At 37.8% G+C, this 19,711-nt stretch overlaps 3 protein-coding genes across 4 annotated transcripts; all 3 read right to left on the bottom strand.

Moving 5' to 3' along the window:
* Positions 1-576: 576 nt before the first annotated feature.
* elob (elongin B) lies at positions 577-4,672 on the bottom strand. Its single transcript, XM_058654255.1, has 4 exons — positions 4,552-4,672; positions 3,027-3,161; positions 2,073-2,181; positions 577-1,837 (listed from the first exon to the last, which is right to left on the bottom strand). The coding sequence occupies exons 1-4, from the start codon at positions 4,552-4,554 to the stop codon at positions 1,725-1,727; spliced, it is 360 nt and encodes a 119-aa protein (XP_058510238.1). The 5' UTR covers positions 4,555-4,672; the 3' UTR covers positions 577-1,724.
* Positions 4,673-5,425: 753 nt separating this feature from the next.
* On the bottom strand, positions 5,426-11,463 carry zgc:153292 (uncharacterized protein LOC100003014 homolog). The gene is made up of 12 exons (XM_058654254.1): positions 11,322-11,463; positions 10,622-10,823; positions 10,491-10,523; positions 10,190-10,302; positions 9,859-9,967; positions 9,707-9,739; positions 9,574-9,606; positions 9,248-9,481; positions 8,691-8,794; positions 7,685-7,850; positions 7,545-7,599; positions 5,426-6,840 (listed from the first exon to the last, which is right to left on the bottom strand). Exons 1-11 carry the CDS (start codon positions 11,384-11,386, stop codon positions 7,555-7,557), a joined length of 1,137 nt encoding a protein of 378 aa, XP_058510237.1. The 5' UTR covers positions 11,387-11,463; the 3' UTR covers positions 5,426-6,840; positions 7,545-7,554.
* Positions 11,464-12,039: 576 nt separating this feature from the next.
* rusf1 (RUS family member 1) lies at positions 12,040-17,059 on the bottom strand. 2 transcript variants are annotated; one of them, XM_058653111.1, is made up of 15 exons: positions 16,961-17,059; positions 16,712-16,869; positions 16,544-16,621; positions 15,990-16,104; positions 15,060-15,105; positions 14,938-14,970; positions 14,755-14,860; positions 14,351-14,452; positions 13,412-13,482; positions 13,099-13,283; positions 12,947-13,004; positions 12,809-12,873; positions 12,591-12,704; positions 12,445-12,513; positions 12,040-12,297 (listed from the first exon to the last, which is right to left on the bottom strand). In XM_058653111.1, exons 2-15 carry the CDS (start codon positions 16,862-16,864, stop codon positions 12,212-12,214), a joined length of 1,281 nt encoding a protein of 426 aa, XP_058509094.1. In that variant the 5' UTR covers positions 16,865-16,869; positions 16,961-17,059; the 3' UTR covers positions 12,040-12,211. The 2 variants fall into 2 exon arrangements, with proteins under 2 accessions (XP_058509094.1, XP_058509095.1); XM_058653112.1 differs by lacking the exon at positions 16,961-17,059 and having other exon boundaries at positions 16,712-16,954.
* Positions 17,060-19,711: the final 2,652 nt, after the last annotated feature.

Below are 19,711 nucleotides of genomic sequence, written 5' to 3'. Positions count from 1 at the left end.
TGTAATTTTCATCATAGGTACATTTCAACTGTGAGGGACAGAATGTGAAAAAAAAAAAATGTAAATGTAAATTATGGTGGGAAATTATTTCCCACCATAATTTACAAATATATTCTTTAAAAATCCTACAATGTGATTTCCAGGATTTTTTTTGCACCTTGCACGATCGGTGGCTGACTAAATACTTTTTTGCCCCACTGTATATATATGTTTTTATCCGGTCTATATAATATCTGCCTATATTGTGCATCCCTAACATAGTTCTACTATTTATTTTCATCAAACTAATGTCTTCTGATGCCTTTCCTAGTAGAATCCTCAATGTAACACTAAGATTTCATTTCTTGAGGCTGGCTAATAACTCTTTGCTTTCTTCAAATGTATTGCAGTTTTTTGGAATGCATAAAAACCCAAGGGTCCATACATTTCAATAAAACAACCCTATGATTGGTTTTATGCAACAATTTTTTAACCTTTAGCTCAAAGTTTTAAATCTACATTTATTTAATAAGACTTTATTCAGCACCAAATCTAAACTTTTAGCTATTCAATCAAAAACACAGCAGAGCACAAGGGTGAAAAACAGTTGTTTTAATGTTAAGTTACAAGTGCAACTTCGATCACGCCCCACTGTCTAACAGCCTCTTTTGGGAAATACTTTTTGATATTTCATTCAACATCAGAATATCCTTTCCTGTTGTAACTTATTAAGTACTTTCATTTTTATTGTAGTTCTCAAGATCACGTGACCCATTTTTATACTCTTTACTTATATGAATATGTCTATACTTCTCACTTTAAGGGAAAACGGTGTATCTGGGTATTAATGGTGTAAATAACAGATCAACTAAAACTGAATGGGCAGTGGTTCTGGCGAGAACAGAGGGTTGATGTGTGCGGCCCACAACTCACAGACACGGTTCCATAACATCACATGACTGTACAATCAGTTTTGTTTACTATGGGCGTTTAGGTCCAACAATTGAAGTCAGCAAAAGCTCACCGACATCTCCTTAATTTGATGGGCCATAATCAACACTGGGTAGGAAAGTTGATTAGTTACCACCTGTATAAGTATAAATGAATCAACAATCATTATTTTTGCTGCTTTGTTTGAATCATTTAAATTTCAGATTCATATTGTTCTTGAAACAGATCGGAACTTAGAAACTCACAAAACTCTTAGCTATTGTTGCAACATACAGTATATCCAGACCAAAGACCAAAAACATGTTAAATCCTAGTAATAGTTTAATAAAGAAACACAAACATAAAAGCCTAAAAATGTCACACCTTATCAACTCCCACGTTTATGCCAGCAAATAAAAAACACAACAAGTAAGGCAGCATTAGCCTTACCCCAAATAAAGACTAGAATTCATTAAATACGAGGTACAATTCTTTATGTTCAGCCTTTACCAATCCTGTGGATGACTGACAGTGTCATGACAAGTCCGTCAGGAATCTCTGAAGGGTCTTGTGAGAAAGATTCAATTTAGCATGCGTTCTCCGATTTCAGGACAAATGAATCGCTTTGAAGCAACTGCCCTCGGGTTTACAACAAGGGGAACCCGTGTTTGTAATTGTTTATGCCCAGCTGAAGTAAGGCGAGGTGAATCTCACTCGCTGAAGCATCACTTCCCAAAAAAATCAGCCCCCTCCCTCCCCTCGTGCGTCCTCCCTCAGACCCCCTTCGCGTGCCTCTCCTTAACCCGCCACCACCCTCACTGAACAGCCTGCTCGTTGGCTGTGCTGCCCGAGTCCTGGGGCTTCATGACGTCAGGAAGCTCAGGGGGGGTGGAGAAAGGCTCGATCCTCAGCTGCTCAAATGAATCATCTGAAAGAATGACAGAGGGAAAGCGAGAGAGAGATGAGAGGAACGAGGCAGTATGTAAATCTGATCAAATTAGAAAATTACATCTCCAGACACCAAAACATGAATTTCAGTCAGTTTACATGACATAAGAAAATACTGAATTATTGAGTAGTGTAGCTCAACTCAACTGTGCATGGAAATGTATAGAATAACTGACTGTTTGTCATTGAGATTGATAAAAGAGTGATGCTCTTACCACCCAGACGAAAAGCTAATCCCACTGTAGCTGGGGCCTGAGGTCGGGCTGTTTGATTTGTGAAGCCACAGTTTCCAAGCGTTTGACTGTCGTTAAGCAGCACGTCATCCTGGTAAAGAAAATGAATAAAGTAGTTGAAGATGACTGATCATTAAAAGCAGGGTCTACAGAGAAACACACATTATTAATGTGCATCTTTCAAGATCATGCAGACCTATAAAGTTTTAGAAAATCAATGAAGACATTTGTTGTGAATTTTTATTAACTTATTTCTAAAAAGGCATGTCCAGTTTATGTGTAGTTAATTAAGTGATTCTCAAATAAAAATCACAATGATGAAAACACTATATCCTTTTGGACTAATTGATTATCAATTGTTTGTTAAATGAATTGCCAAAAATGTTTTATAATCAATAAACTGATTTGTGTAGGGTATTTATGAAACAAAATCCAGTTTTGTAATTTCATCTTAAAATGTGAATATGTCCTGGTTTCTTTGCTGCTCTGAAAGTAAAATGACTATCTTTGGTTTCTGGGTAAAATAGAAATATTTGAAGAAATCGTCAACTTGAGGTTTGAGAACAGTGAATCAGCATTTTACACCATTTTCCATCAACTGATTAATCAGTAATGCAAATAATGGTTAGTTGCCACCCAAAAATGAGCCAGGGAATAGTTAACATTTAAGCTTAAATAACAAGCACATTATGAGTAGCTGCTGAATCATATACAAGTAAGCAGCACTATGGCTTATTTTTGCTATTTTCAAATTCTCACAGTTTATATTTTCATTTTATCCAAGCCTATGGTGATGACAACAAAACTGGAAGGTGGGAACACAGTGCATTCAATTATCATTTCACTTCATCCCCAAGTCAAAAAAGTGGTAAACAACTGGCTGAAAAGACTATGCAATCCCAATGGATGATTAATAGTAATGGTGATGTATGTCACCTTATAAAGCCTCTGATCTTCAGGTGGTCTCTTTAAAATGCCTTCCACAATGCGCTTCAGTTCATATACTGTGGTGGACTCTTTGGCATCTGTGAAGATGGTCGCCTTGTGACGTCTGATCATAAGAAACACATCCTGAAGTGAGACAAGATCGGGGGAAAAGAGATGTTATAACTGAGAATATCTGCGTCAAAAGAACATAGCTGTTGATCTTGTAATTGCCTCTTTCTTAAGCATGACATGAACCTTTCTGTACGCACATTTCATCCATAACAGCGCATTCCTATCATGGTGTTTTCTAAGACAGAATGTCCAGCTTCCTGGAAGGACATGATAGTAGGGCTACATGATATTTCGGAAACGTGTTATATGGAAAACATGAATGGATGGAAGGAAAAATTAGGATGTGGGATAACCATGAACATTGCATGACTATGTTATAAAATAAACAAATACTTAAGGATACAGTGTTAATGACTTTTTGCTTTTGATTCACCACTAACATAGAGCAAGGCAGCGAGCAGACATGAGAAAAAATTAAATCCATTACAAATATTCCAACAACATGGCTTTATTGATTCATAATGACGTTGGAGACATCCACAACTGAGTTGTAGATATCTATATACTGACACAAAAACTGAATTGCAGGTTTCTAAAAGTGCCGTTTTGACAAGTGAGAATGACGTCACAGATATCTGTCTTGCCAGACAAATTAAAAACCTGGGGAATTTGTGTTTTACAGCAGCATAATATCTATAACTTAGCATACTATTAGAATATGGAATTGTGAATAATAAAAAAACACGACATACAAAATATTACAACATGATATAAACGAGGGTATACAGGTAACACAGCCTCCCCCATTATAGCGTTACAGCAATGTCTACATATTTACGTTAAAACCCACGGTGTTGCAGCTGTCAGCCAACGTCATGGTGAGATAGCTTAGCTACGGCTATTAGCCACAGGCTAGTAGCAACAGTAGCTTCCTGGCTAATGGGTCGAGTAAACTGCGGGTATTTACGGCTTGCTAAACGTTAAAACACCACTTTTTTACAATTAGCACGACCGAGTCTTTACAATATAAGTTGCCACACAGGTAATTACATTAAAGCTACATCAGCTAATACAAACTTTAGCTAGTTAGCTTCCTTGCGGCTAGTTAGCCATTTGTTTCACACCAAAGTTTGTTAGTTGGTTTGTCACTTATTCAAAACGCGGTTTACACGCCATCTACCCGAATCCCACCACTCAACTATCGAGTTTAGCACTGTAATACCATGTCAAGTTAAAATATAGCTGGTTTGTTGACACGAACCAACGGAGACAAGCTAATCCTCGCTAGCTAGAGGTTAGCTAAACAAAGGCTTCTGGATGGTCGCTATTTGTGACAAGCCTTGTTCGGCTGTTGACAACACGCGTTTTACCGCACAGACAAATAATACAGGACTAATTCAAGTGTGGTTTGGAGAGTCAACACGCTGGTACATTATGAGCTGGATCTGTTTTCCTCACTCACCATTTCTTGCGGCTGGCTGCACACACAGAAAAAAAACGCCTCCACTGCACAGCGACAACAGTGAGCTCACACAGCGGTATCAGACAGCCACCTCTGCGGCTCCGCGCGCAACCAGCAGGGTGCAGTGGTGGGCTTTAATCAGTCAGTGGAGTTGTCTGAGGTCAACATTATTTCTGTCAAATGTTTGATTTAGTTAAGAATTTCACTTACTTAGAAATCAATGTACTTCAAGTGTATATGCATAAATTAATGGTTTTTTTCCCTGCACATTGATTGTTTTGTATTTAATTAGATCACCAGGTTTATGCGACAATTATCAAAATCATTTTTATGTTTCTGTAATGGTTAATATACCAGTATGTAGAAACCAAAATTATATATATTTTTATATATATATTATATATTAAATATAATTATTATTGTTATCCATGGATAAGTCACAGTTTTACAAAAAAAAACAGAAAAAAATAGTAAAGCACATTATTATTTCTTGATTAAGATGTCAAATTATTTGCATTCCAACAGAAAATTTTGTTTTGTTTGATTGCTTTCTGACTTCTCAGAGAAGAAGCCCAGTGAGCCGGCTCAAATTTGGGTATAAAAATATGAATTCAGTTTGTTATTTGCCGAATAAGTAACAATAACATGTTTAGTTTAAGCTTTCAAGCTTTTGAAAGATTTCTGAAATAGTTGTGTTTTCTCATTTTTATGACAGGTGGTCTCATAAATGTGTGCATCTTCTTGGTATTTTGTTGTGCATTGGTTTCCAATTTGACACATGTATAATTTGTTATTTAAAAAGATGTATATGTATTTACTGCCACTAAGCTGCTAAAAATCCCACACAAAACAAATTGTCCTTTACTAGTGTAAATGGGATAAACCAGAGATTTATTTATTTTATTGCAACCCTAAGAAAATACAGTTTGATCAAGCAAACCGATTTCCAATAAAAACACTGCTTAAGACTCAAGGGTCACATTAGGTGCGATGCCTTTCAAAGTTGTTAGGTTTGTTTTCTTTGTTACATAGAGACAGACATGAATTTGTAAAGAAACTTTCCAATCCTCCAAAAAATATTATTTTTAGTGCAATACCAATGTATACTCTTTGTATCTTTAGGATTGTTGTCAAAAAAGAAACACTTTCACATTCACTATGACTTTCCACTATGAATCAAACATAGTAGGTGTTATTTCCTCTCCAATGTTTAGTTTTGGCCATCCAGTGAACTTCTATCATTTGCAATGATGACACAATTAAAAAAGGAATGTGATTGGTAGTGGGATGGTTTCTCATCGAGCTGCATTCATTTTAGAATCAAAAAGATTTAAACCACATTGAACAAAGCATGATTATGTACTGAAAAAACAAACAGGAGCTTTTCTGGGGGTTTGTGTGTTTGTTTTTATATGTGACAGGACTTGATGACATTCCCTCAGCCTGACAAGCAGCTGTCATGGCCGAGTGTACAACAGCTGAAACCACAGCAGCATGAGACACAAATCAGATGAGGTGTCAAAACAAGAAAGCAGTTTATTTGACGTGGTTGACATTTAAATCTCCAGTGAGTAATTACCTAAACTGTCTGTGTACCTCCCTCCATCAGTGTTTCTATGGTACTTTATTAAGTTATGTGCAGTATAGCAGTTTGTGATTGGCATGTGCAGGCTGCTGTTCAAAGACATCGATTGCTGTAGTATGCATTTTCAGTGTTGCACAATAACTTTCACAAGAGGCCAAAATAATGATTGGGATTTAAAATATGATTGTTGTACTGAAAGTTCAGCTTCGCCTTCCACTAAAAACACCACCTTTGACATGTTTCGTGGTCACTCCTTGGTGTTTTATTGCTGCTGTATGAAGTTGTCTCACTTTACACACGCTGTGCGCTTGTTCTGCCTCAGTCACGACAGCATTGGTTTGAATGTCACAGACTTTTTTAATAGCTTAAATATACAAAAATAATAATGTACAGCTGCCTTTAATTTGTCATCTGGAGTGGGTTGGAATAAGATTGACTCACACTTAGTGAAATCCCTCAAAATCTGAGCTGAAACTGGCTTTACACAGCTGAGTTAATTGCCCAAAAAAAGTAAAACATATTTGGACAAAATCAGTTGACTTTCTAAGACATCTCTTAAGTATATGTCTCATCAGTAAAGTCCACATCCTGGTCAAAAATTACCATGGTTCCATTTAGTGCCCATGAAGTAAAGTACAATGTTACTTAACAATCGTCTTCCTCCTTGTTTTTCTTTTACCGGTTTGGTTTCCTCTTTTATTGACCTGCAAAATAATTAGACAAGTTTTATTTTACTATTTCATTACCTGTTTTTAAAAATCCCTGATTTCTACATCTTTTCTGAGACAGTTTTCAATCCTTCTAGGAGATACACTGCCTGGCCAAAAAAAACTGTGGCATTGTTTCCATAAGCTACTGCAATGTCACAAGATTTATTTCCGTCTTGTTGCATTCATTTTTCACCAAGATCTTGTATTGATGATGGGAGAGTCACTCGGGCCACTGAGCAAAGCCTTCTCCAGCACATCCCAAAGATTCTCAATGGGGTTAAGGTCTGGACTCTGTGGTGGCCAATCCATGTGTGAAAATTATGTCTCATGCTCCCTGAACCACTCTTTCACAATTTGAGCCTGACGAATCCTGGCATTGTCATCTTGGAATATGCCCATGTCATCAGGGAAGAAAAAAATGCATTGATGGAATAATCTGGTCATTCATTATATTCAGGTAGTCAGCTGACCTCATTCTTTGGGCACATAATGTTGCTGAATCTTGACCTGACCAACTGCAACACCCCTTATCCATTTGCTTAGTTAAATCCAGATGGCGACTTTTTTTTTGGCCAGGCAGTGTATTATACAACTATGATTTGATAAAGATTTGAAATACTGCTGCTGCTGCTGCTGCTGCTGCCACCACTACTACTAGTCTTATATTAAAGTAATGGCCTGTAATATATTCAACTTACCCATCAGGCTTTATCTAACCACGAAAGCACTCTCTTGAATCTTGGAATAAACATACTGTGGAGCGGAGAGATGAAAATACAAGAGTTAATTTCTTTAAAACACAAACTATAAAAAAAAACAAAAAAAAACATCCACTCACATCGAGTCCTCTTGGTGTTTGGACTGGTTCCAGTCCCGTACAGCAGAGCGTTGAAAAAGGCCTCTCCTTGGTCTTTGAATGTTCTTTGCAACACAGGCTGAAAACCTTGGCAGGCAGGTGAACATCCCAGTCAGCCACATGTTCCTCTATTAGGTCACTTACCATCCTGTTGGGAAGCAGTGATGAGAAAGGTCACAGCCTTCACTTGAAGACATGATGAGGGATATTTACAGGAGTTTTCTTAAAACCATCTAGCAGTTTCAGCAGCGTTAACTTTATGCCTTACAGTTGAAGTTAAGTGAAGTGCTCAATCTCACATCCGGTGAAAAGCAGTACACGGCTAGTGTCATTGGTTGTTTTCAACCGTCTTAAAATGAGGTGCGATTGAGCGCATTCTTATTGGCACATTATTATCTTGAGGCAGCAGAAAACCACTACAACACTGACCAACAAAAATCTGGTATGAAGTCAATGGCACAGTGTTTTCATCCTTATTTATACAGAGCCTGCACAGGCAGTTTCACAATGCGCGTACACTCTGCTTGTTACACTCATAGGGGCGTGCTTCGGCACTCCTCTGCCTCCTCTTCGCCCTCTGACTCATCAGATAAATGTAGGTTGAATGTTGGTGCAACATTGGTGTTGGTGCCTTCTCCTGTGCAGTCTAATGGATTGTTGATGTGACAGAGGATCGGTAGAGAGTCCTATTCCTCAAGTGACGGTTCTTGCTGCCACCACAGATAATCTGCTTGAGCACCTTTACCTCACACACAAGCAGATCCGTCTACTCAGCAGAAAGTCTTTCACTTCACAATTTAAATTGTAATTGAAACACACCTACAAATATGTCAGACACTAAATAAAACCCTTTTGCACCTTGAGCCTCACGAGATTACATGCTATGCAACTTGCAAAAGTGGAGTTGGACAGTTGGCTCACACACTTAGTTTAGATCATGCACTGTGGATGATTAAATTAGCCCAGAATGTACTTTCATTATACAGACCTGTTAATCAGATGCTGTGTGATCAGGTCTGCAGTACCAGTCTGCTGATGATAGACGACTAGAGCGATGGTGAGATTCAGCTCATTTTTCAATAGTCCATTTATCTGTGACACAACACATTAACGTGAGACACAAGTTGTTCCAGCACACACACACACACCCACACACACACACCGTTATCACAATCCTGAAGTTTCATTACACACGTCTGTTGTTCAACTGGTTTCCTCAGATTGTCTTCCTTCAGTCTCCTTAAAAGCTGACTGAACTTTTCCTGGAATTTTCAATGTTGTATTTCTCTCTACAGCACAGGACACTTCATTTTCATTTGAAAGGGTCAGCTCTACAGAGGACGCCATTTTGAACTACCATGGTTTTACTATAGCCCACAAAAGCTTATGCTGTGTGTAAATGTGCTTTATAAATTAAATTTACTTACTTACTTACTTACTTACAATGGACAAACTAAACTAGTCATAAGCTATCTATTAAAACACAGGTTGGCTAAGAAACAAAATCACATTTACTACCCCAATATTGGTCAGACGAACACTCACTTTTTGGACTACATCATGAGGCAGTCTGGAGAGGATTCTGACTGGGTATCCAAAGTGAGCGATGACCTCCACAATGTGTTTCGCCACATTGGGAGGGAGGCACAACTGCATGGGCACCGCTTCCACCCACTTAGAGTAATAATCTGTCATGGTCAAAATGTATTGGTGTCCATTGAGTGTTTTGGGCAGCGGCCCTCTGACATCCAGACCGAGCCACTGCCATGGCTCTGTCACCTGCAATCACAACATTATAAGATCATATTCTCACACAACGTGATCCACTAGTAATCCCAGTTAATATTTTTATTATTTTGATATCAACATACCTCTATCACATTTTCAGGATCTTTATTTTCTATCTGTGATAATCAACAAAAACAGTGAATAAAATGCAGCACACAGAGGCCAGAGTATGAAAAACAATATACTGTGAAGTTTAAAATCATGCCAACTACTTACAATAACATTATCATCTGGAGCCCACAGAATATCCTGTTAGTGACAGGTGGACAAATAAAGAGGAAAATACAGAATTTGATATTTAATCGCAGCAAAAAATAGATAAATGTTAATGGGTTATTAGTTATTACACTAAAGGTAATGATGCTTACCCGTGACGCACAGTAGTCTCCATGGAAGAAATTTGGAAACGACTCAATCATCATCAGCCCTTCATCAGCTATTATTCTCCATTTGTCAAACGTCAGTGAGCTCATGTCTCTGACAAAAAAACACAGAAAAGGTCAACACATTAGAGAGGAAACTTATCATCATATCAATTTTTTTTTTTTATTCATTAGAAATAACACAACAAAACACACAAGGTAATGTGATGGTGTATCTTATCAGAGACACTCGTTGATAACATAATTTCATTGTTAAAATAGAAGATTTGACTTTAAAAGGTAAAGAAAGTATGAAATCAAACTGAGGACAACACACCCTGCAGACTCTGGCTCTGTCAGACTCGTGCTCTCCTTGCTGTCTTCACTTTGCTTTGTTGTGGCAGGAGAGGCTACTGGAGACTGAGCTGTGTGAGTTCCTTTACGCTGTGGCTGGGTGAAGAACACAATTTTGAATGCCTGGAAGATTGTATTAGCGGCTTCAATAAAGACTAGACTTCCACATGTTTTACAGTCAGTGACGTCTAAGCCTATTGTGGTTTTATACATTTGCAGAAAATGCGACAACAACCAGTACAATCTACAGATTTCAACAAATAAATATTATAGTGTGCTCTCACCCTGTTTCTCTTACTTCTTGGTTTGGTGGAGGCCTACATCAGAAAGACAGCAACAATACTTGTATATGAGACCTTTACAGAAATGATCACAGTGACCAAGGAGCAGCTTTACACAGAGCACATATACAGACCTTCCCTTTCTGTGTGTTGGCAGGTGACACAAATATTGTGGGAACTGCGTCGTCTCTGAGTTTCACACATTTGCCTGTTCTGTCGAGGCATTTCTCTTCAAAATGATTGATGCACAGCACAGAGAAGCGGGATGGAGTCCAGTCCTTTAACTTCATGTTGGCGAGCCACTTCTTAAGTTTACGGGAATGGTAAAGTGGAAACCTGTGATAACACATAACTGTTAAAAACAATACTAACCACATATCTATATCCTAAGAGTTCAATAAAAACAGTTTAACATGAGAGGAGGAAGCAGAAGTTGCATGACTACAGATTTGAGGATTTTTCATGGGCACCAGTGGACCATAATTTCATCTGAATGACGTTAAACTATTATGCAAAGTCAAGAACACAGTTCATTTCATCATCTTCTGCATGTATTTCTGATAAAAACATTAGTACCTACAGAAAATACAACACACAATACAGTTCAAGCTTCGATATGCAGCCCACCATCCACTTATCTATACAAGTAGTACATTAAAAAGAGACTAAATTAAGAAAGTTTGACGAGATTTTCGTATATGCACAAAAGGAAAATAAACCGAAAACCATACATAACTGCTAAATTCTGGCTCAACAATTAGTTCACAAACCTGCTAGCTTGCGGTTCCCTTTGTTTTAAGGTGATAAAATCATGACTTATGTTTAAATACTTACTTGAAAAACTTCTCATCTGACTCGTTGGAGCTTTCGCAGTTGTATGCACATTTATATCTGCCCATTCTACCTGTTCAGTGTCAGCGAATTTACAAACTGATTCGGTTGTTGATCTGGTTGAACAAAAGTAAAGTCGGTGATAAAGGCGTACACATCCGGTTCATATTTTCAAAGTAATAGCTTCATGGCGAGTTTAAACATTTTCCGTCAGCGAGTTAGGAAACATTTATAGTACATATGTAGATAAGTAGTTTGAAATTATTTATGTCTTTGGTGTTGGGTATATCAATTTAATGCTATATGTTCTCTAAATTGAAAAATGTAAATTAAAAATGTGAGTGTGTGTTCCGCCTATATCTTGCAGGATAGTGCTACCTTGATGCAACGGTATCCATGTTATTCTTCTTCGTGGTGTGTTAACTGCTTAATTAGGCGCAATATCGCCCCCGTTCGAGAGTAAACGCAAGTTGTATTTTTCAAGTAAAATTGATAGAATTTTCTAAAGTATTTATGTTTTTTGGATTCAGGATTAAAAAAAATAACATTGTTAAGATCGCAAGATAGAGAGGTTTTGAACATTTTCACTAATAGCTGCTAAACATGTCAGCACTGCTTGAAAAAATAATCATGTAATAGAAGTGACCTGATACAGGTCTATGTTACTGTGGGGAGTTTGGTTGAAATCTGGGTTTAAACATTTAAATAATTTAAATGAAAATTTAATTCTCATGTTTTTCATTTTTAATTAATCATTGATAACAAAATAACATTACAAAAAAACCCATTACAAAATATAGACACACCGTATATTTGAAGATTGAAATAAAGAAAATTTAAAAAAATCCAAGAATACATTTCAATTAATGAATCTGCTGCAGGGGCTTAACAGCTCAGTTGCTTTTGGATTTCCACTCGACCCTCCATTCATCCCAGTCCAGCAGAGTTCGTTTTGTGTCCCATCCTGCAGCTTCCACACCTAAAAAAGTTATCATTACTGTTATTATTATTATTATTATTATTATTTAGAAAAATCCAGATTATGTTGGTTAAAAGAATGAGAAAAAAACTACACTAGACAAAAATAGATTATTTGCAGGTTTAAAACATTCTTGTGTGGAATTACCTTTGAGAAATGGACTGAAAATTGTGTCCATCAGTGTGTGACTCTCGTGCACAGTTTCCCAGTGACCTTCTAAACAAGAAAACATTTACAGTGTTCAGCATTTAAACACCTTGTACTCATGTAAATGAACCAAGGTAAAGGCTCACGTTTTCCCTGTTGTGTGTGAGAGCTCAACGTGCTGCTGATCCATGCCGCCTGGCACATGGCTCTGATTTCATCATGCACTGATGCTTCCGGCCCCAAACAAACACACACACGCCCTGCGAGGAAAACAGGCAACTCAGAGGCATCCAAAGTATTTAATATGGCTCTGAAACACGCTGCTAGTCTGAGAGGGAGGTTCGTTTTCTTTTCTCTGACGTACCATTGCGCACTCCCATCAGGAACGGCATGTTGTTTTTCTTTAAGGCCAACTGAAGTTCCTCTGGGCTACAAAATAAACAGTAGTGTTAAGCTGTGTTGAACTTGACTGTGTGTGCATGTTTGTTTTCAGTAAAATTACCTTTGCACAATCTCCTGCAGCCTCACACCAAGTTTGACTGGCATCATTTTTGTAAACTCTGTGAAATTAATTCATATTTGAAAGAATTTTCAACATTTTACAACTTAGTTTGAAAACAACAACAAAACTTGTGTTTTCCCTCTTTTTCTTACCAAAGAAAACAGGCTCTCTTTGATTGGCCTCTTGCGGAGTCAGGACTCGCTTGTCTTTCAGGTATTGCTGCAGCACGATTGAAAGGCGCGCCTCATTGAAGGTTTCCATGACAACTGAACGCACAGCCTTGTAATTGGCAAAGAGGTGGAGGATGGTGAAGAGGAAGAAGAGGCTGAGTGTCGGTCTGAGGGAGAAGGAGAGAGAATGAAAATGCCCTCTGTATGGGGACAACAAAAATCTACAGAATACACACATACAAACATATGTCATTACTTCCTGTATGCAGAGTATCTTTGATACAATAACACTTACATGGGATTATTAGTAACGAGCGGGATGATGGCCAAGCTGACCAGCAGTCCAGCCAAATTCACTAAAGTCTCCTGTGGACAATAAAAAAAAAACATTTTCATGGTTTTAAGTAATTTTCCTCAAACAAGATATATTTCCTACACAGGTACACCTTAATTCAAAAAGTAAAGGACTGATTTTGATTAAATTGGCTGAGAATGTAGGTTATGGCCTGAGGAAGAAATTATTAGATTTCAGTCATGATCCAGATATGAATCTGGAGGGGTTTGTTTACACTCTGTGATTGCTTTCTCTAGTTATCAATTCAAAGTTTGACACCAACTGACAATAAGCACAGTTTCTACCTTGTTTTGAATAAGCCAGTCCGACTTATTAATATTATTAGTATTGTTAATGTACACTTTTCCATTTGTATATTTTACATTGTTAATGTTATATCAAAGTGTAGCGCTGTCTGCTCCCAACACTGCTGTTGTAACAAGTGAATTTAATTCATTTATTGAATGAGAATTTAATGAATCTAACCTATTTGCGGTAATACTGAGCACAGAGAGATGCAGCAGTACTCCACTTTTTACTGTCACGATTCTTACATTTAAACACCCTTCGGAAATTTTAATCACTAATGTTACATTGAAAGCCAAGTTTCCCCTTAACAACAATTTACCCAAAGTGAAGGAGCTTATATATTTTTAGCAGAAGTTGTAAGTGACCCTGTGTGCATATAGTGCACTGTCAAAAGCAACTTATATGTCACAATAAGAAAAGCATAATTGAAAAAAAATGTTGTCTGAAGACCTACTGTACTCCTTTATGTGGTGATATAATATGACACAGTCAAATACTGTGCATGTTTGTCAAAAATAAATAATCAATCATGGACAAATTTACAAGAAACAGAAACAAACCAAAAATACCAACTATGGATAAAAAAAGCACCTGACTGCCATCTTTAGCAGAGATGTCAGCCATGTTGTCTCGGCGAGCCTGGTGAACAGTCAGTGCAGCTCTGGTTGCTCCACCTGCCACTCCAACAATGGACTGGAGAGGACGAACACACAACAACACACAACAGACACAAGTTAGTTTACGAAGCGTCCTCAATTTTGACTTTTATAAAAGAGTTGGTAAACTGCCTATTTCCATCTTTACAAGGAGAGTTTGATTTCTTGTCTCCATTTCATTTACTTTCCAACCACCAACCACATTGTGTGTTTTTTTCCTCACAAATTACTGATTCATTTTCTTCATACAAACATTTACAAAGACTTCTTTACTCCTGACCATTTAACTTCTTCATTTTCATCTAGATCTACTGAATAGTTTAAGTTACTAAATGTTACCTTGAATATCCCGGCAGCGCACACAATCACGGTGAAGCAAGCAGGAAAGTATGGGGCCAGTATCTCCATGAACATGGCAAAGTCATTGAGAACATCAGCAAAAAGCCTGGTGAGACGTTGAAAAAGAAAAAACTTGACTCACCAAGTCTCTACAATGTAATGCCTTAATAAGTCATACTCTACCTCCATTTTTTGGCCTCAGAATCGAGTTTACTCCTATGAAATAACAAAGAAAAGATCATTAAGGGGGAAAAATTAGACATCAAACCTTTATTTAACTGAATACAGTCACAAACAAAACCCACCCTTTATGCCAAGCAAAGAGGATTCTCCCCAACATGCCTGTTCCATCTGCAGGAAGAAATTTCCAATGTTAGACATTATGAGGCTAAATTGGGATTTTATAACCTTTTTATGTTTTGGCCATATTTGTCTGTGAGCCCCATAATTCAAAAAGTAAAAGTTGGATTTTGATGACATTTTTTGGGGATGCACTGTAAGTTTCGGTCCAGGAATAAATAATACAATTTCAGTGTTGCTACAGATACAACTGTTAACCATGTGAAATAGAGGAGTGTATTGATAATACACACCTATATGCACTCTTTGAGTGCTTTTCTCTAGTTAATATTTGGAAAAACAGTTCAAATAACAGATGACTATAGCTTCTTCGATTATTCCGCCATACTCATAAGTGAAGACTAGAGCTGAACAATTTGGGTAAAATGTCTTATTTTCAATTTATCTAACGAAAAGGTTTCAGTGTTATAGATTCAAAACATTTATATACAAAATAATATAAAAACATCAAGTATTTGTAAATTATTTGTTTCTAACGTGTTGCATTTTGTTAATTTGACACAGAACATAGAACCAACAAAATGTAGAACAATTAAATTACTGTCCACTAATTACACTGATTCAAATTGCTATTTTGGCTTGAAAATAATTCACTGTTCAACCATTATAGGGACATTCTATGGAGTTATTAAAGCAGCAGCAAGTATAAGGTTTATACTTTTTAAAATGATCAAGGAGGTGATGTTTTTATTGACATTTATCTGACTATGAGCAATAGAACTAAAAAAAAAAGACAGAATATTGATGACATTTTCTCGGGTTTGTGTGCAGTCCAAGGACAAATGGTTAGATTTACAGAGTATGATAAAAGTGTGGGAAACTGAGTGACCTTTAGAGGTGTAAACTGTGCTTTGTCAAGCCATCTCAAAATTCACCTCTTAATAACCAGGTAACTGTGGCTGCAGCCACTGTGGCTTCTTGATTTCCTACTCCGACTCCTCTGAGAGAAGCCTGAGTGGCCAGAGTCCCTGACAGAGAGCTGGAGAAAGCCTGTGGAGGAGAATTTCATCAGTCAGTGAACAAATAAGCATGAAGCTGTCTTGTGATTGGCTGTCTCAGGGAATGTAGAGAAGTTACAATCAGAGACCAAAGTCATTCCCCAAAAAAGAAGAGAAAGATGGGGCTTAACACATGTATGTGTGTGTTGTTTTGAGAGGCTGGTGCTTAAGCGCCTAAGTGTGGGTGAAAGGTTTCATAGTAATGCAGAGGTCTGCAGCCCCCAAATCAATTTAATATCAAGTTATTTTGCATGTTTGTTTCAATTAATTCCATCATGAATACATATATATCAAAACGCTTTTATTTTGAAATTATGTAAAAATAACATGACCCCACTGAGCAGACCAGACACTCAGTGTCCCCCAGGTCATTAGAGTTTGACACCCCTGGTGTAACGGGTTGAGGTTGGGGGTTCTGGTTTCTGCTGTACCTGTAAAGTGTCCCAGAACTGGTACTGCAGGTAGTCACCGCTGACGCTCTCTGGAAAACCTTGAGGCAGGAACACACTCTGAAATGCAAAGTGAAATATCACAGTGAGTCACTGACTGACCAGTCAGCATCACTGCTACACAACAAGTGTCGTTAAGTGAAGGTTTACTTTAAAAACTCCAACAATAGAGTTTCCTCTTCTTGTGTCGCCTTCAGTGTCATCTCTCCTCCTCTCGACCGCTCCATCTTTGGCTAAATACTTCCAGACCTCTGCGCTGCCGTATCTCTCTGTGGCTACAACCACACCGCCGTCCTTCTCCATTCAGGCTGGGAGAGAGGGAGAAAAAAACAGATTAAAGTTGTGATAAACTGACATACATTATTATTATTATTCGTTTATGTTCTTTGCTGCACGGACGTTTCAGTGCCACAGAGCGACGTGTCTTATTTTCGTTTCTCTGTTACTTCCGTGTTATTTTCCGCCCTCAGACTTTGGCGATGGCTCATTGGTGGCGCGAGAATTTGGGGGCGTGACCACGACGCAAAGACATACTGACCATCTTTCTTTAATACAATGTACTGAACAAGTACGTTATATTGTTTTGTTTTTTAAGTGTGTACTGGCCAAAATAAAATGTCATACAAATTCATAATTTACTTTTTGAATTATGTTGCTCACAGGCTGTCAAACACACAAAACAAACAGACTGACAGAAAGAGAGACAAACGACATATTTAGCAAATAAAAGAAAATACTACATTCTAAGTTAAAAAATCAAAAATGGAAATTAATGTTTCAAGTAGTGGACTAATTGAAAATGTATAAGTCTAACTCCTTTGAGGACCATGATTGTCAACATCTTACTACTTAACGTCTGCAACATGATCTCCATTAATAATTTAGTGCAGCTGCAGCACAACCCTTACATTGGGTGGTAGTCCAATACATGTGTTAAACAACACTGTATTAAAGCTTGGATACTTGGATTAAAGGCCACAGCGGCTCCCTCTCATGATGATCCACCTGTACATGAGGTTGCGCACTGTACTCTGTGTGTGTGTGTGTGTGTGTGTGTGTGGCTTCAGCCCTGAAAAAATGCAGTCAGACATTCATCAATCACTGAACTGAGGTGAAGTAAATACTTAGCTTCTTATCTCTGGGTAATAAAGCGAAGGGATGGCAGGAGGCATGGAGGCTTTGTGTGTTCACCTTTTAGGGCCACGAGACAAGAGAATGTCTTTTAAATATAAGATATAGGGACCCTGTAAGTTTAAAAATAAAGATTATACTCCATTATGAATCCAGTAAACGCTAAGGTTAACTGGAGTCGTAGGCAGTTTCAGCCCAAGGCAAGACAAGTGGTGACACACCTTTCCCGACTTCTGTGGAATGCGGTATGGAAAAGTCACGACGAGGGAACGGTTGTGACACTGTGACTAAGCACAGAGATAGAGGAAGTCAAACCTGCAGTCGCAAGAACATAACGAAACCGTGTAAACAAAGTGTTTGATACATACATGTATGTGTGGGAGGGCATGACAGAGGAAAGAAAAAGAAAAAGCAAAGAGTGCACAGTGAAATGGGCGTGGAGCTCTCACACAGTTTCGCCCCCCCAGCTCTCAATCCTGTCATTCAACAACTTATATGGTACAGGGTTTTTACAGGGACGGGTGTTCTTCAAAGCGGTGACAGCGGTGCTGTTTGGATGATCACATGTGGATATTTTTTGAACAAAACTACCACCTCATACCCAAACCAAAGCTGTGAATAACACACTGGACCAACTAGGGAATCACCTGTTTCACTGAAGGAGGGTCACTGAAGAAGACCGAGGAGAGGACGGGATTCAAAACACCGCCTTTCAAATCTGATCAGGTCAGTACTTATATATACATAAAGATATATATATATATATATATATATACACACATATACACACATATACATATATATATTTATGTTGAAAACACAAAACAGAAACCTTTCTAGTGTCTCATTACAAATGATTCATTGGCCACTGTCAAAACTCTCTGCTCAGACTTGTCCCCAAGAGACAAATATGTAGAGTGAGCAAGTGTGGATTGATCAAATCAGAGATTAGGTAAATTGCACCTGAATGTTTTGTTACACCATGACAATGTTCCAGTCAAACGGGACATTTCGACATATTCAGAGTGTGATTCTACGAGTTTCTCGGCTCTTTTAATTGCTGTGGTAACCGGAGGAAACCGTGTCCCATGTATTGCTTTCAGTTTCACGCTGGAAATTCAACTCCAAGAGAAACTTGTATTTGCTGTGTTTGAAATTGTTTCAGATCCTTCAGCCCAGACGACAGAGGGTAAAGCTGTTCATCAAGTAGTAAAAGCTAAACACGGCACAGGAGGACATTTTTCCCTTGTATGTTTTCAGCATGAATCTAAGTAGCAGTCTAGTCAGAGGAAATACTTCAACAATGGAGCTCAGCTTTCATAACTTTACAAAACACAGATACTCCCTTTGGTCCATGTTGGCACCAGAATCAAAACCCAAACAATTTGAGATTTAGTAGATTACATTACAATCTAAAAGGAACACTCATAAACATACAAATAATAAAAGCATCTAGCACTGACATAATGCTATTATAATTTATCTTTTGTCGTTGCCGTAAGCATGTTTTTGGGAAAATCAAGATTTCTCAAGGTTGCATATAAACCCTGATAGTTCAGAAGTCTTGTCTTTATATTTTATTTTGAAACATGAGTAAATATATTTGGACATTATGTCAGTCATCACATCATTACCTTTCAGAGTGTAAGCAGAGATATAAATAGACCAAACACAATCCATGAGTTCAGTGAGTCACAAGGCGAATTTCTGTTTCAACTTTCAACATCTGAACTTTATTGTGAGGAGACCTGGAAGATTACATGTAATTTTATTAAATAAATATTTACCTAAGCAGGGTTGGTCCTTCGATATGAGTTGAAACCAGTTACTTAAAAGTATCTTAATCTTGAAAACAAACAATCCTATCGAGTCTGAACCAAGTTATAGCTGTTAAGCATCAATTAAAAAAAAACAAACTGCTCTTTCAAAACTTACTGTGGTAAAACTTTCTCACGCATGCTGTTCTGTAATTGCAGAAATGTCCAGCTCACCTCACATACATGTCCCAGTGGATGAAGG

Source organism: Solea solea, chromosome 16 (assembly GCF_958295425.1).
Source record: "Solea solea chromosome 16, fSolSol10.1, whole genome shotgun sequence".
In the NCBI taxonomy this organism is placed as follows: Eukaryota; Metazoa; Chordata; class Actinopteri; order Pleuronectiformes; family Soleidae; genus Solea; species Solea solea.
The sequence above is the reverse complement of the archived record's forward strand: the minus strand, read 5'-3'. Positions and strand labels throughout refer to the sequence as shown.

Coding starts and splice junctions, on each gene's coding strand:
- elob (XM_058654255.1), bottom strand. Junction 2,182..3,026: donor AAGATCAGAGGCTTTATAAG/GTGACATACATC, acceptor TTTCTTTACCAG/GATGACGTGCTGCTTAACGA. Junction 1,838..2,072: donor ATTAGCTTTTCGTCTGGGTG/GTAAGAGCATCA, acceptor TCATTCTTTCAG/ATGATTCATTTGAGCAGCTG.
- zgc:153292 (XM_058654254.1), bottom strand. CDS start 11,386: ATGGGCAGATATAAATGTGCATACAACTGCGAAAGCTCCAACGAGTCA. Junction 10,824..11,321: donor TCAGATGAGAAGTTTTTCAA/GTAAGTATTTAA, acceptor GTGTTATCACAG/GTTTCCACTTTACCATTCCC. Junction 10,524..10,621: donor CCAACACACAGAAAGGGAAG/GTCTGTATATGT, acceptor TTTCTGATGTAG/GCCTCCACCAAACCAAGAAG.
- rusf1 (XM_058653111.1), bottom strand. CDS start 16,864: ATGGAGAAGGACGGCGGTGTGGTTGTAGCCACAGAGAGATACGGCAGC. Junction 16,105..16,543: donor AGTTCTGGGACACTTTACAG/GTACAGCAGAAA, acceptor TCTCCTCCACAG/GCTTTCTCCAGCTCTCTGTC. Junction 13,284..13,411: donor CTCGTTACTAATAATCCCAT/GTAAGTGTTATT, acceptor CTTCTCCCTCAG/ACCGACACTCAGCCTCTTCT.